Source organism: Megalobrama amblycephala, linkage group LG17, assembly GCF_018812025.1.
Source record: "Megalobrama amblycephala isolate DHTTF-2021 linkage group LG17, ASM1881202v1, whole genome shotgun sequence".
Classification (NCBI taxonomy): Eukaryota; Metazoa; Chordata; class Actinopteri; order Cypriniformes; family Xenocyprididae; genus Megalobrama; species Megalobrama amblycephala.
The window spans coordinates 19,970,071-19,986,574 of NC_063060.1; the positions used below are offsets into that span (position 1 = coordinate 19,970,071).

Consider the following 16,504-nt stretch of genomic DNA (forward strand, 5'->3'; position numbering starts at 1 on the left):
AAATCATGATCAAGGGCCCCTTTAAGTCTGATCATTTGGTAAAGTAACAGTACTCCTCTTCTCAACAAGACTCAGGAATCATTCATTTCCGTAGCACAAGTTACACACCAAACAGTTCAAATCCCCAACTCTATAGTGATGCTTATCTGTGTGAACATTATTAATCATGTGTTACTGACCCTGTATGACAATAGGGGGGGTCTGCTATTGTCAACTAGTAACACTTGTACTGTAAGCCCCTCTGGCACGTTGAAGGTCCGCATCCTTCCACTGAGCCTCCAGAGCTGTGATTAGCATCCTGACAGAGATAAGGAGCCAACGCTGATGCTCCTGCGGGGCGGACACACATCACGCTAAGCCTGAACGACAGCCATGCTACAGTCGGCACCGCCGGTGACCGTTCCACTGCCTCACCCTCAACACACACACACACACACACACACACACACACACACACACACACACACACACTCTCTGTGTCCCTCATTCTCTCTCACTTATTACTTCTCACCTTCTTTCTTCAGGCTCTCAGTCACTTCTGCCTCTGCAATCACATACGCAAATTATAAACTGACAGGGGTGTGTCCAGAATTTAAAAAGAGAGACAGAGAGAGAGAGAGACAGAGAGAGAGAGAAAGGCACATCTTCTCCATTGCTATAATAAATAAATATGAAAAATAAAATGAGAAAAATACTTTGAAAAAAAAAAATCTCAAACCTCAACTATTAAAAAAATGTAAAAAAAAATAAAAAATAAAAAAAAATGCAAAGCTGCAGGTCAGGTTTAAGTTCAATAGGATAATTTTAAAATAAATACCACAGATTTTTTTCCTATCATAAAATGGTTTTATAAAAGCTTTATATAAAAATATATAAATGTTATAAAATATAAATATACTTTTATACAAATAAATTTATATTTAGCATATATAAAAAGTATTACAGTTTTTTTCGATTGCTAAACGACAGTGGGCACAACTGGAGTCACGTGCAAAACTCTAACTACAGTCTGCACAGCAGCAGTTCATGTGGACCAAACTCTAGTTCGTTTTTCATTGCTTGAACACAGTTTTCAAAACTCTACACACTTATCCCATGACTTTAACCACAACCTGCACAACACTGTGGATTTACAGCACTTTGTTCAAATGCTAACACACTGCTGTCAAAACTGTGAACCACACATTCAAAACAGAATAGATTTCAGCCTTGTGCTTTTCAAACATTGCAATTTCAGCTGAAAGGCTAAGCAGGTGTCTTGTTTTAAACTTGTTAGTGAACACACATATATATATATATATATATATGATATAAACTCATTACTGTAATTCCGTAAATTACTACAGACTATTGAAGCAAACTGCTAATTTTCATATACCTTAAAGAATTATTTTAATTAATTATTTTCTGTGTTGGTGTTTGATGCTAGTGTTTTTACTCTCAGTGTGTTCTGAGTGACAGTGTGTGTTATCTCAGTGAGGGTTGTGCACAGTGTTTGGCTGCACTGAGCCTGTTTTGAGCCATGTGTTAACTGTTTAGCTCAGGTGACTGTTGGTAGTGCAGACTGTAGTTAGAGTTTTGCACATGTAGCTCCAGTTGTGCTCACTGTCGTTTAGCAATCGAAAAAAACTGTAAGTATACATGTATATATAGTATAAATGTATAATAAAATATACATACTTATAATACACTAAAGTTTGATGATTAATAAAATGCAATTTTGACATAAATGCATTTTTTTTTTCTAAATGTATATGTAATTGCAGTTGTATTTCATTAAATGATTTTAAACATAAGTAAACCAATAAAGTCTCAAAGCCCTAAAATTCCAAAAGGTTTAAGTGCTTGTGCACAGTTTAGAAATAAAGATACACAGCCAGTCTGGATACTAGTTGTTTGATGTTTTTTGTTATTTAGACCACCAATACCCAATGAATATCTAATATTATACATGAAGTAGAGTAGTAAAAGTAAAGTCCAGCAAACTACTTCAGTCTCTAGCTAAATCAACTGATTTGGAGGATAGTGCAACATATTGACTACAACAGCCTCTCAGTGCCTCCGAAGTGCTCACGCAACTCAAGTATAAGAAACTATTACTTATATTTTTCTCTGTATAATAATGTAACCATATATTCATGATTTGAGGGGAGTGAAGGTAAAAGTTTAAAGGTGCCCTAGAACTTTTTTTTAAAAAGATGTAATATAAGTCTAAGGTGTCCCCTGAATGTGTCTATGAAGTTTCAGCTCAAAATACCCCATAGATTTTTTTAAATTAATTTTTTAACTGCCTATTTTGGGGCATCATTATAAATGAGCCGATTCAGGGCTACTGGCCCTTTAATTCTCGTGCTCCACGCCCACGGAGCTCGCGCTTGCCTTGAACAGTGCCTTGAACATGCGTTGGATTATGTGAGTATTGTATACTGTTATATTGTTTACATGTGATTCTGAATGAGTTTGAGGCTTTGCTCCGTGGTTAACGGCTAATGCTACACTGTTGGAGAGATTTATAAAGAATGAAGTTGTTTATGAATTATACAGACTGCAAGTGTTTAATAATGAAAATGGCGACGGCTCTTTTCTCCGTGAATACAGTAAGAAACGATGGTAACTTTAACCACATTTAACAGTACATTAGCAACATGCTAACGAAACATTTAGAAAGACAATTTGCAAATATCACTAAAAATATCATGATATCATGGATCATGTCAGTTATTATTGCTCCATCTGCCATTTTTCGCTATTGTTCTTGCTTGCTTACCTAGTCTGTTGATTCACCTGTGCAGATCCAGATGTTACTGGCTGCCCTTGTCTAATCCCTTTCATAATGTTGGGAACATGGGCTGGCATATGCAAATATTTGGGCGTACACCTCGACTGTTACATAACAGTCGGTGTTATGTTGAGATTCGCCTGTTCTTCTGAGGTCTTTTAAACAAATGAGATTTATATAAGAAGGAGGAAACAATGGTGTTTGAGACTCACTGTATGTCTTTTCCATGTACTGAACTCTTGTTATTCAACTATGCCAAGATAAATTCAATTTTTCATTCGAGGGCACCTTTAAGAATTTAGGAATTGGTAAATGAAAAACCTCACTTAAAGTCTGTGTAAAGTCAATTCTGAGAATTGTTTCACATTGTTTCACAAAACACATTATAAATGTTACAAATGTATTGCTGAAACACATTACAAACTAATGTGTTTCGGTGAAGTATGTACTGAATTGTGGAGTTACACTGTTAAACAGTTTTTCAGCAATTCTGTGTTCAAGATTTATTGGGTGGGGCTAAAACAGTGGCTCAATGACGCACTGGAGCCACCGAGCAAGGCCCCACCTCTAACACTATAATAACTACAGCGTATTAGCATCAGTAGCTCGCCCGCTCAATCGCGAGGTACTGTCATTACCGTTAGTCACTACAGCCTACATTTTGCTAGATAGCTATGCCTTTGTCACGCAAATGCATATTACCTGGTTGCGATAATGTACAAAACAGTCTCCTTATTTAAATTTCCTAAAAACGATGATATGAAGAAGAGGTGGATTCATTTTGTGCAGAGCCATCTTGATGGAGAGCTGACAATCACACCTGCTTATGCAGTAATATTTTTACACCGGATAGTTTTACAAACTTTCATCAGAGACAACTGGGATTCACTGAAAATCCGCTGTTATTGGAGAATCTCCCCTCTCGCCCTTCAGCCTCCCATCTCGCGGTGCCGACATACATGTCCACCAATGAGTGCAAGTTGCCTTGTGTGCTTATGTCATAATTATTAGGTAGTCCACATTAACTCTATTAAATTTTGCAACCCTCCAATGTGATTCTTTTTGTTTATATGCGTCAGTATGTTTGGCTCATTAGAAAAGTAAGTTGAGAGCGACAGCATCTTTCTTGTGAGTGGGAGTGGTTTCAGCACAGACAGCGGACACGCCCCCAGCATTTGAGAGCATTTTTGCTCATTTTTTCAAGATTTAGTTAGGGTTTTTTTTTAATCAAAAATTTTTGTCTCATTTAAATTTTGTCTGGGTGGTTAATAAGACATTTTTCTTTGGTGTGACAAACTGTGAACACATATTTTAATACACTTTACACGGACTTTAAATATTGGGAATGTGTCTCCTGGAGTGTCTTTATATTGAGCTGGAAAAGGATTAAGTATTTAACATTAAAATAATTACACACAACACCTTTAAACAACTATCAAAAGTATTTGGCACCTTCACAGAGTGGACATCTTATCTTCATCAAGTATCTTCTAAAACTTAACCAGACACACAGTCAAAGACGAATACAGACACACTCACTCACTCACTCACTTTCTATCCCTTGCTCACTCACTCTCTCACACACACACACTCTCTCACACACACACACACACACACACACACACACACACACACACACAGCCTCATTATCTGCGACATGCAGTGGTAGGATTAGCTCTTGAAGTTCCATTACCTCGCTTAAGTCTACCAAAGTGAGATTTTTCTTCCTCCTAGACGGTCCTTTTCCTTATCAGCATGTTTTCATACTTCTCTACCTGTCCACGCAGTTATGCCTTATCTCAGCTTAAATGTGCACACGCACAAAACCTGCTAAAACATGCTTAAATGTTTCAAGCATTTCAAGGACCGTACAAATTCAATAAAAAACTGTTTAAAAGAAACACCTTTAATCAGCTACCAATCAATCACAAATCAATCAAACTAGCAGTTTGGCCAGACCACAATCACAGCAGCTCATTCAGAGACTGCACTGCATTCTGATTGACACCTTGTAAAAGTGAACTCACAGTTACTGCAGTGTGAAAGCATCAGCATGCAGTGGATTAGCGCTTGTCCGTACAACTTAAGAATGACAAACCTGAGGCAGCCAATAAGAATTAACTAATCAGCAACCATTTAATTCAACTCTGATTTACATTGGCTAATGAGGAAGCTTTGATCTGCTTGGCTTTTTTATGATTGGACACAAGTGGTGCGTGGGATTGCCTAGTGTGTACTATCCTCTCTATTCAGTACGTCAGGCCCGAGGCTTTTGCTGTCCCAGTTATGACACACATTTACATGAACTGCAATTTATTGCAATTTATACTGAAGAGGAGTGAGCAGTAGAAAGAGTGTGTGTGTGGGTAGTTAGGTGTTCAAAAGAGAGAGAGAAAAAAAGCATGTGATTGTGAGACACGCTAAAGGAACGACACTGGATTGCAGATTGCGGATTGCAGATGAATATTGAAAGAGAAGGAAAAACTGGGAAGGAAAAGAAAGAGAGATCAGAGTTTCCCAACCTGGTGGTCATCAAGTATACTTGATTTTAGAGGAGCCCATTAGCCGGTATCAAGTAATTTTACATTTTCTAGCTGCATTAAAAAAAAACTTTCATTAACTCAAAAGAAAAAATGTCAGGGTCAATACATGTCAAAAAGAAATAGCTTTAAAATAAAATCTTGGATAATGATCAAAATAAAGCCATGCATAGATAATTTTATACGTTAATAATAAACAAACTGTACATGGATGCCAAGTACTTCAAATTTATCTTCAAGTATGCTTAGATTTAATTTGCAAGCAGTGAGCAAAAAGAAATTTACCCAAGTCACACCTGTTCTACAAAGGTTTTAAAAAAAATAGAATAAATAAAATGCATTCTTGCATGCACACATGAAATTAAGTGCATGTTTCTTTTTTTGGTGGTTGGGGGCTGGGGGCTGAAGGCTGAGGTTGAGTTGTGAAACATGTCCCTCTATCTCTTGGGAAAAAGGTTGGGAATACTCGGATACATGAAAAGGAAATTAGAGTGCAGCGCAGACAGCTGCTCTGTCACTTACTGAAGAAAATGTACTCCGTATAGCTGCTCCAGATCTTGTCGTCTCTGTACTGGTTAACGAACGCAGCCGTTCCGGTTGAGTTGCAGGCCACCATCTGGAACCCAGCCTCGCTCAACCTGTCGAATGCTTGCTCCAGGTAGGTGAACTTCAGGTAGAAGCGTGAGGTGTATTTCTCTGGTGGACGGTCAGGATCCCGACTTTCATTTAGAGTGTCCCCGAACACCTCCTTCGCCAGAGCGATCCGCCCGCAGACCATGATCCGTGCCACGCGCCGAAACTTAGCATCGGCTTGGTTATCCCTCACCATCGTGTAGGATCCCCGATAACCAATCGTAATGAACCCTGACCTCTTGTCCAGGGCAGAAGAGGAAGTTGCGTAGTTGGTGGCACTGTTTCCAGTTCGAGTCACCAACTCGCTACTCTGTGAACTTTCTTCTATGTCACTCTGGCAGCCTTCGTCGTTGAGCGAGCCTTGCTTGGCTACACGCGGGCCTAGAAGTCTCAGAAGTTCCCCTAACTGGAAGTGCTCGGCCTCGCGCTGAAGACGCTCCCGCTCTGGGAAGTGTTCGGGTAGCACGAGCTGGCGGTCCCGTAGGAAGTCCAGCACATAACGGAACAAGAAGCCATCGCGGTCGATGAAGAAGCGTCCTCGGCTGTCGCGGGGCAACTCGTGCGGGTTGCATCTTGTGAACATGGTGTGAAGGGTGGTGTCAGGTACGCTGACCAGAGTGGAGCGCTTGGTGACATACACCTGTCCGCCCACATTGAGTTCCACGACCTCCGGGTACGGACTTGACACCTCGCTGATAGGGAGTATAGTTTCCTTCATGGCCATGATCCAAACACACCAAAGCGACAAGGTAAACACAAGATGAATGAAGAGAGGCGACTCTGGAAAGATCTCAAAAAGAAGCAGGGAACGAATCCATAGAGGTCCAGGAGAGATGGATGTCAGTCAAGGCTTCACTGCCAAACAGCTGTTAAAGTTTGAAGGAGGACTACATCGCTACTGGAGAATGAGAGAGGGATAGAGAGAAGAAGAGGGAGATTAAGAAAAAGGGAAGAGGAGAAGAGAAGGGGATGGAGTGCTATCAAGTTTCCTCAGCTGCTGTCCCTCCGTTGATGAAGAGAGCAGTGGAGTATGAGATGGAGACACTGGGGGAGAGAGAGTGAGAGAGAGAAAGGAGGTGGGAAAGAGGAGGAACGCCAAACAGAGACCCACATCATTTGTCCAAGGTCTAAGGGAAGCCACAGTGACATCATCTACAGAATGAGAGAGGGAGTGGAGGTGTAACCACACGGTCCTGCCTTTTAAAGAGACAGCGGCACAATAATTTATACACTAAAAGAGCAAGAAGCCGAAAATTAATTACCATCAAAGGATATGGTCAAGGATATGTTATAAACCCATAGAAAAAGATAATGAGAAATGCAATTCTGGTTTGCTCTTTCAGTTATGTGCATATATATGCTGCTGTGTAGAATAATGGTCTCTCTAAATGACTATCTGGTGTAATTGAGTTGGACTCCAGTGTCTGCATGTTGTGGCACAGTGAATAATGAACAGGCACACAATGTGATTGTCTCATGGGAATAAACACAGATTAGCTGTAATTCTCACATTATCTCTGCCAAACCATTAAAACAGAGGGAGAAAGAGAGAGCCAAAAAGAGAAGCACTGTATTAATCACCCAGAAGACTATATCGCCACCTAGGGGCCATGTGCAAGTACAATCGGTCAGGTTTATAATTAAAAGTGAAAAAGGCAATCAGTAAAACAATATCCAATTCTGTTAAAATTAAATTGATTTGTATTTTTGAATAAACAATAGATTGTAATTCAGAGTGAGATTTTTAATTATCAATTTTTAAAGAGGTTTCTTAAATATTTTGATATTACAGTTTTTCTCGATTGCTTAAAAACTATAACCAGGCTTTTGTACTGAAATTGCAAAACTATAATGCCATTTATCAAAAAGCACACCCATTTCCCTAAACTATAAACATTATTCCCCTGTTTTGACACATGAATCAGATTTGTTGAACTGTCACTGCAAAACTCTAGACAAAAATTCCCTCATTTCTCATTGCCTACACCATGTTGTCATTTAGAAAGCACTAGCATTCAATATTGTTCACTCAAGTCAGCATAGCTTGAGCTCAATTAGCACACAGTTACCCACGTGGAAACAATAAGAGTCAAAATTTAACACACACCAATCAGAACCTTCAATAGAGAGATAAAAGAGCCCGGGTTCATTCAGTTTTGGAACAATGGATCCAGAGAGACGTGATTGAAAAGGTTGAGGACACCAGAGAGGAGGAAGAGGATGAGCGAGAGCAGTAAGGAGTGGAGGAAGAGGTGAAGGAGGAGGAGGAGGAAGAGAAGGAGGACGAGGATGAGGTGCAAGTAGACAAGGAGTCTCAGATGAAATTCATGCCACTAGTTGACCATGTCCTTGTCCATGGTATGACTATGAGGGAGGCTGGGCAATAAGTTCAGCCAAACTTAAGTTACTTCACCATCACCTCGATCATAAGAACCTTCAGGGAGGAAAACAGGCAGGTGTACCTCAGTGTACTCTACTGTAACTTTTGAGTGCTGTACTCTGTTACAACACATGCATCAAATTGCCTTTCATACAGATAGAGTTTCTGTCTGCTTCCATTTTGAAAAAAGGATGTTACAGTTACAGTATTCAGTACTTCTATTTTTGTAGGACACAGAGACGATGGAATAGAAGAAGCCCTACTAGACATTTCAGTTGATGTGTGCCAGGGGTGGATCAGGCATGCAAGAGGATTTTACCCCCGCTGCCTGGATAGGGCCAGTGCAGCCTGTGATGTTGACGAGACTCTCTGGCCTGTCCCAGACCAAAGATGTGATGCTGGGGCAGAATATTTTTTTTGTTGTTGTTTGGTGTATTGTACTGTACAGTACATTAAGGAATAAAAATGTGCAAATGTATACACATGTTCATCATGTGAAAAGTGAGGGGGAGAACCACAAGCAACATAACTTATTACTGGTTTTTGTTTTTTGATGTATTGTTTTGAATTGATCTCACCAGTGTGTAAGACTATGTTGTAGTGTGTGTGTTTTTGAGGGCTTGTGTGTGTGTCTGAGGGCAAAGTTTGGTTTTTCAGCAAGAGTGAATGGTGTTGAGTTCAGAGCTTCATGAAAATAGGATGTTTGGGGAATTGGGTGAGACGTTATGGATTTGTGTGTATTGTTTTGAGAATATGAGGCATAGTTTCAAGAAATGTGTTTAAGTAATCGAGAAAAACTGTAAATGCTGATTTTTTTTTATTATTTATTTATTTTTTTAAGCTGAATGCATTTACACCATCATTCCAATGTGTCTATTGTAATTGGATAGAGATCCGATTGCACTTATCCCCATAAAATACAAATCTCCATTTATTAAATGAAAGGTTCTGTTAACTGACATATTTCCATCATTGACAGTATTTGTAAAACATTGATGGATAATTCAACAACATGCTTTTTCTCATATCTTTCTCAAAGAAATTAATAGGGATTGGAAGTGGAGAAAAGGAGAAAAAAGGTTTTAAAGCACTTTCTTTAAGGAGAGAAATAAGATTCCATTATACGAAGTTTAGTAAAGGTGCTCAAAATCCCAAATGCATTATGGATACAATTATAGTTGGCTTGTAATGTGGTTAAAGGGGGCCACAACTTCATCATCTTATTTCTCTGCGTCATACAAATAATCTCAAAAATAATCTTTCTTCACCAGTGCATGCTAGTACATCCCACTACTCCTGAAACTTGAAATGCGACATTTCAGAGGATAAGACTTTTATTTTTGTTGGTTAGAGACCCAGATTTAAAACTTGTATGGCAATATGGAAGACAAGTAACATTTTGAACCACAATATGGTCTTTAAAGGGTTTCAGTACCAAAAGTTGAGCTGAGTACCAAAGTTTTAAAAGATTAACAGTCAGAAAATTCTAAAACAACTTCATCAAAAGGATCGAAACCTATGTATGAGGTGACACTTCCTTGAAGGACAGCAGCACACATGGTTTTTAGGAGATCTGGATGACGATAATGTCAGTGCCTTACTATTTATCACTGTCATTCTGGGAACACTGTCCCTCTTGAGGAACAATAGGCTTCCTCAGGGGACAAACTGAAAAGCAGGGCCATTGTTTCTTGGTGCTAATCACCCGACTGAGAGCTGACAATGAGTAATTACTGTGATCCTGAGGACTGCAGCCTCGGCGGTGTCTAAATTCTATCTGCTGTTGATGAATGGACCAATTGATCTGCAGTCATATTCAGCATTTGTATGTGATTCCCATGTTAGGTGTTCTTCTGACAGTGCATGGTGAGAGATTTACCTATGCACAGACAAATACCCACAATCAAACAAAGCAGAGGATGGTAATTGTGGCATGGTGGCGTAAATTGCCTCTATCTGTGTAATTGTATAGTAAGCTGGAAATCACAGATCTTTCAACAAAAAAGTGGGGATGACCACAGTAGATATTACACATGCTTTTCTCTCTCTCTTTCTGCATTTTTATCTCTTTTTATCTTTCTTTGGAAAATGCTCAGTATTTTGTTTGCTAAGACAAGCATCATTATGGCTTTTCATTTTGACAATTCACAATATGACAGCAATCAGGCTTGGCAGACGATAAAATCCCATAGACTTACACTGAAATACAATTTACACCAAGCCATCTACCTAGAGGCCAGATCATCATAGACCCTGTTTACATCTGGTATTAAGATGCAATTTGGTCGATCAGATCACAAGTGGATGACGCTAAATCAACCCTCAACAAAGTAAATCACTCGCATATGTGACAAAATTTCATGACAGGCAACTAAAAAAATGTATTTAATTAGCCAATAGCTAGTAAATTGTGCTATTATAGTCATCTGTAATTGACTTAGAGGCAAAATACTAGCTTTCTCTCACACAGGTTCACTCACTACGGTGAGAGAAACAGAGAGCACATGCAGGGCTCATTGCAGAACTGTCACTGTCCCGATCAGACCAGTGCTGGGTCGTCATGAAAGTTTATCATTTGCATGTGTTTTTAAGCCTTGCCAATTTAAACATTCAAGTGCAAGAAGCCACGAAAGACAACTTGCGTGCACTGCATCATAAGTTTTGCGTGCAAACTGCACATCCAAAGCACGCACCCAGAAAGTCGCGTCTAACAGCACGTGAGTACCGAATTGAGCTCTCTTTCACGTCTTCTGGCACTTGAACAGACAATTCCACACAAAATTATGTCAAAATGCCTGTCTTGGCGAGTATCCTAGTAAACATAATTGGTTATGTCTTAAGTGAATGTAAACAGTTGCGTAAACATTATGGGATGCTAGCCAGATGGGATTTAAATTTTGTCGGCTGAAGACACAAGTTTAGTTTGAAGATGAAAAACGCACCAAGCACAATGTTCTCTCACCATTTCTAATTTCTAAGAAACACTCACAGCATTCGGCTGCTCTTGTGGCTGTCAGAGCGGAAATGAAAGCTGCTGCTCTCCTTATGTTTTTCCGTCATCTCCGGGTATGTTTAAAGGTAAATTGCATGAGCTTATTTCATCCATTAATTTGAAAGATCTGAAAAAGCCCATACATTTACCCGCCCATAGACCCTCCCCTCGAAGGAATCAGGACAGAAGTGGTTGAAAGTGGACAAAAGAGAAGGATTAAAACACCAGGTGTAAATGGAAAATGGTTTCCCTCATCTACTTGTGATCCGATTGACCAAAATGCATCTTAATACAGAGTGTAAACAGGGCCATAGAAACTTGAAGACGGGCCCTTTTCTTCTTGGTTCAGTACATAACCTTCCAAACCACCCTAGCAACCACATAGCAACACATTAAAAAACTCAGAACACCTCAGCAACTGCATAGCCTCACCTTGGCAACAACTCACCTTTTCTTGAGAAAATGTCTCTCCTCGTGTGACCTCACCTCTTCACCCTCCTGTCAAGTGCATCAGTGTCGCTCCATGACGCCTTACATCCTCTTTTTTTAATTCCGACTCTATCAGCCCATCACACTCCACGGCCACACTTCCCTCCATGATTACACTCAGATAGACACCAGGCAGACCTGCACACAGACAGCTCTGTTCATCAGCCACTTAAGACAGCATGCATGGCTGATTTTATGGTGGATGGCACAGAAGTGACATTGACCTTCCCTCTAAAACAATCGTTCATGAGGTAAAGCGCCTGTTAAGTATGCAGCACAGTACATGTGAATGAAGCACTCAATGTCATATTCAGTGTGTAGAGCTTTTTTAACCAGAGGAAGAACACCACCACCACACATTTCTATGTAGATATGTATACATGAATGATGATGTTTTCTTGATCTGGTTTCTTTTAAACAAATGTGCTTTCCGTACTGACAGTGAAATATAATGTTCTAAATCACAATTTTATGACACCACAACATATTTAATATGATACCGACTACAATTCATACAGAATTTTAACAATTCTCATCAATCAAATGCAACCAAACACAAACATATGAAGTCACTCAGTTAGACATGGTTACACAATATCAAATCCCTAACACTAAGTACTGTGGAGTGTATTATACAATAATAGCATAATAATACTAAAACTAGATGTTGGCTTTATTCAGCTGTATTAAAGTTTGCTTTAAATTTAGTGAAGTGGAAAGAGAAAAAAACACATTGCATGAATTACCTTGTTTTATCACATTGTTAGCATGAATTAGCATGTTTTAACAGGATGCTAGCCTGAATTAGCACATTGCTAACATGTTTTAACATTTTGCTAGCATGAATTAATATATTGCAAACATGTTTTAACATATTGGTGGCATGAAATGGTACGTTGGTAGCATGATTTAGCATGTTGTTACCATAAATTAACATGTTTTCACACATTTTTAGCATGGAATAGCATGTTTTAACATGTTGCTAGCATGCATTATCATGTTGCTAACATATTTTACCACGTTGCTAGCATGTTTTAGCATTTTGCTAGCATGAATTAGTATATTGCGAACATGTTTTAACACATTAATGGCATGAATTGGTGCGTAGGTAGCATGATTTAACATGTTGTTACCATTAATTATCATGTTTTCACACATTGTTAGAATGAATTAGCAAGTTCCTACTGTGATTTAGCGCATTGCTTACATATTTTAACATTTTGCTAACATTTTTGACGTTGACACGAATTAACGTTTCTAGCATGATTTACCGTTGTTAACATTTTTAGGACATTGCTAGCATGATGCTAACATGTTTTAGCATGTTGTCCTAGGATAGTCATTACAGTTTTTCTCAATTGTTTACACACAAATATTGGTACCAACCCCCTGAACCAATTCTGCTAAACTACAAGCACAATTCCTGCTTTACACTCACATTGCAGTTCTAAAACACACTTTTTTCAAAACACTACACACAATTCTCTGCATTTGGCACAATTTTCGGGCAGAAAAATCTCTTGTTTTCACAAGGAACACACTGCCATTCAAATATGCACACTGACTCATCACATGGGCAAACACCTGTCACACATTTTTACAATTAGCAAACAGAGCTTTAGCATAAAAGGGCAACAGGTGAGCTCTTCTGTTTTGGAGCAATGGATGCCAACAATGGAAACAGAGGCAGAGCAGCATAGATTTTTTTTACTGTAACTGTATACAGTAAATTCTTCTGTTGTTTTGTACGGTATGTGCAACTTTGCATTGGTTGGGATGTGCACTGTACATTGTTTTTGTTGGAAAAATAAAATATATTTGTTACCGTGTATTTGTGTGTTCTGACTATATATACATACATATACACACACACACACACACACACACACACATATATATATATATATATATATATATATATATATATGTATATGTATGTATATATATATATGTATGTATATATATATGTATATGTATGTATATGTATATATATATATATATATATATATATATATATATATATATATACACACATACATACATATATATGTGTTTTCCATTCATCATAGTGTTTTACATAGAGCACATCAGTGTTCAACTGGTTCTTATAAATGTCTATTCATATGATGGTTTGTGTGTGTCATTTGAAAACAAAATACCATTTTGAGAAGAAAGAACATTGTTTTGAATGTAAAGTTTCATTTTGCAGGAGAATTGAGGGGTTTTGCCTATTGTGTGTGTGTTTTTTGATTTGTGTGTAGAGTTCTGAGAGTATGAGGCATGCTTTCAGAAAATGTGTGTAAACAATCAAGAAAAACTGTAAGATTGACACAACGACACTATTGTCTATTAGAGCTGCTGTACAGCCAAAATGAATCATTGAGTACTTTTCCTGTTATCACTGTAAAGCTGCTTTGAAACAATCTGTATTGTATAAAGCACTATATAAATAATGGTGACTTGACTTGACTAATAACCACCCAAAACACACTAGCAACCGCATAGAAATGCCCGGGCAATCCAAGCCAACCTAGCATTGTGTTGAAAAGCTTTGTATGGGCAAACACTACTCTTCTTCCTTCACTTTTTCAGAAAATTTAAAAATCTAGTTATGTTTTGAGCTGTTTTACTGTCTGTTCTTACGGCTCTGTTCCATAACATAATTATTCAGCACAAGACATTTTTTATGAAGCAGCTTAAACAAATTGTTACAATCACTTTCAATAAAAAAACACTCAAGAGAAAGAGGTTGAAAAATCTCTGAGTCTGGAGAGGTGTAGAAAACTGAACAGTGACTGACAGCAGCAAATGACAGCACTTTGCCACAGCCTTGCCTTTCCCTCGGCAGTGTGAGGGGAATGAAGACAAGCCAATCACAGAGGCCACAGTATGCCGCTGGCCCCCCACCACCACCCGTTTGCAGTTAAATTACGGGTTGGGGTGAGACGACTTCCTGTGGTGCTACACCGCTGTTTCTGTAGACCAGCAGTCAACACCTCACGTTGAGACGAATGAAGAGAAAAGGTGTCGTCAGCATGACTTGTCAAGTTGTTTTAAAAGGTTTGAGGCGGCACGGGATTACACTTTTGAAAAAGGGCAGGTATTTCAGTGTGTCGATCATATCAAACTGCCTCAATGCAAGAAAGGACAAAAATTAAAAGGGCTGCCTAGAATAAATTTTCATTTAGTACCAGTACCATGGTATTATCAGACAAGGGATGGAGAATATAAATATTCATATATAAGGTAATTATTCAGTAGCATTTTATATTTATTTATACATATGGAAAGAAAATATATTTCCCTATATATGAATGATCAATATATTACATGATTTAACAGTATATTTGAAAATATACAGATATATTACAATATATTTAATAATACATAACGAATTGCCTCTTTTCATATATTGAAAAATATGCAATAATATATTTATTAATATATCATAATGTATGTAATTTTATATTCAGTAATATACTTAATAATATATAGATTTATATGTGATCAGATATGGTACTGCATGCATAATATATTGAAGATATATTTACTCATGCAGTATAAACACATATACATTTCTTATATTTTATAATTATTTATATTTTAAATGTTTCATATTTTCAAGTTAGTTAACAAAAGCACACCTGCATGTACTAAAGTTTCTACCAAAGAGACTATCACTGTGCTATAGTGTGCACAGCCATTACTTTTTACATAAAGTTATTATAGTCTGAATTGTTATTATAGTCTCAAAAACTCACACATACCAGAAAGCCTTTTAAATTCCAAAAAGATAATACAACTTTAAACACAGATCTCCCCCTATATTGAGCAAAACACATGAAATAGCACTTAATTTTAACATTTATTCTCCTTTAACAGTCAGAAGCAAAGCATGCTGGGAACTAGAAGTCTGTTGTACCCACTGATTGTAACTCATTCCATGAATGTGTGTGTATATATGCGTGTAAAATACATTCACATTTATATGGGAACATGTATGTGCAATATATGCACACAATAAAGGATAAAACTTTATGAATGTAATGCTATTTTTGTCTTCATTTATAAATATTTCATATGTATTAATATATAGCTATACATGGTCAATGCATATATTGCAATATATTGAAAAATATAAGCACTAGTTTCCCATATATGGAAATGTATTATGTAATACATGGCATTATATTTTGCAGTATATTCCCATATTTTTTTGTTTTCCGTAAGGGACAAACCAGAGGTGTGCGGAGGTGTTTTATTTGTTTTTATATATCAAATGTAAATTTATGTCCCTAAAGTGTCCCTTACACTTTATTTTCCAGGTTAAATAAACATTACATAAAAAAGAGAGACCAAATACAATTCTATTTTGTATTTTTTCACTAACTATATAATGATCTATCTATTAAAACCAAGTATAAATGTTATAAAGTAAGTGTTTTACTGGAATGGGATCACGATTACTACCGCGGGGGGACCACAATCGGAACACAATCGTGGGGTCCCCCTCCTCCCGTCCCTGATTGGAAATTATCTTTAAACGCTGCACCATTGTCTTCATTTGCCCGCATGAGGAGAAGCACTTTATCTTCACTGCCTGTTCAATTTGACATTTTTTTGACATACAAGTAAAAGGCATAACGGATGATCAAACAAACCACGTTTTTGCTCTTAAAAGCACGAGACGC

The 16,504-nt window shown here is 37.8% G+C and overlaps 1 protein-coding gene across 17 annotated transcripts in view; it reads right to left on the bottom strand.

The window, feature by feature from the left end:
- kctd8 (potassium channel tetramerization domain containing 8) overlaps nucleotides 1-16,504 on the bottom strand; it is a 60,890-nt gene that overhangs the window by 39,311 nt on the left and 5,075 nt on the right. For 12 of the 17 annotated variants that reach the window (XM_048163626.1, XM_048163624.1, XM_048163628.1 and 9 more), the window contains 2 exons: nucleotides 11,773-11,951; nucleotides 5,842-7,104 (listed from right to left, as the gene is read on the bottom strand). In XM_048163626.1, the coding sequence (XP_048019583.1) occupies nucleotides 5,842-6,676 (835 nt within the window). In that variant the 5' untranslated portion in view covers nucleotides 6,677-7,104; nucleotides 11,773-11,951. The other 5 variants (XR_007180882.1, XR_007180881.1, XR_007180879.1 and 2 more) reach the window with 3 other exon arrangements.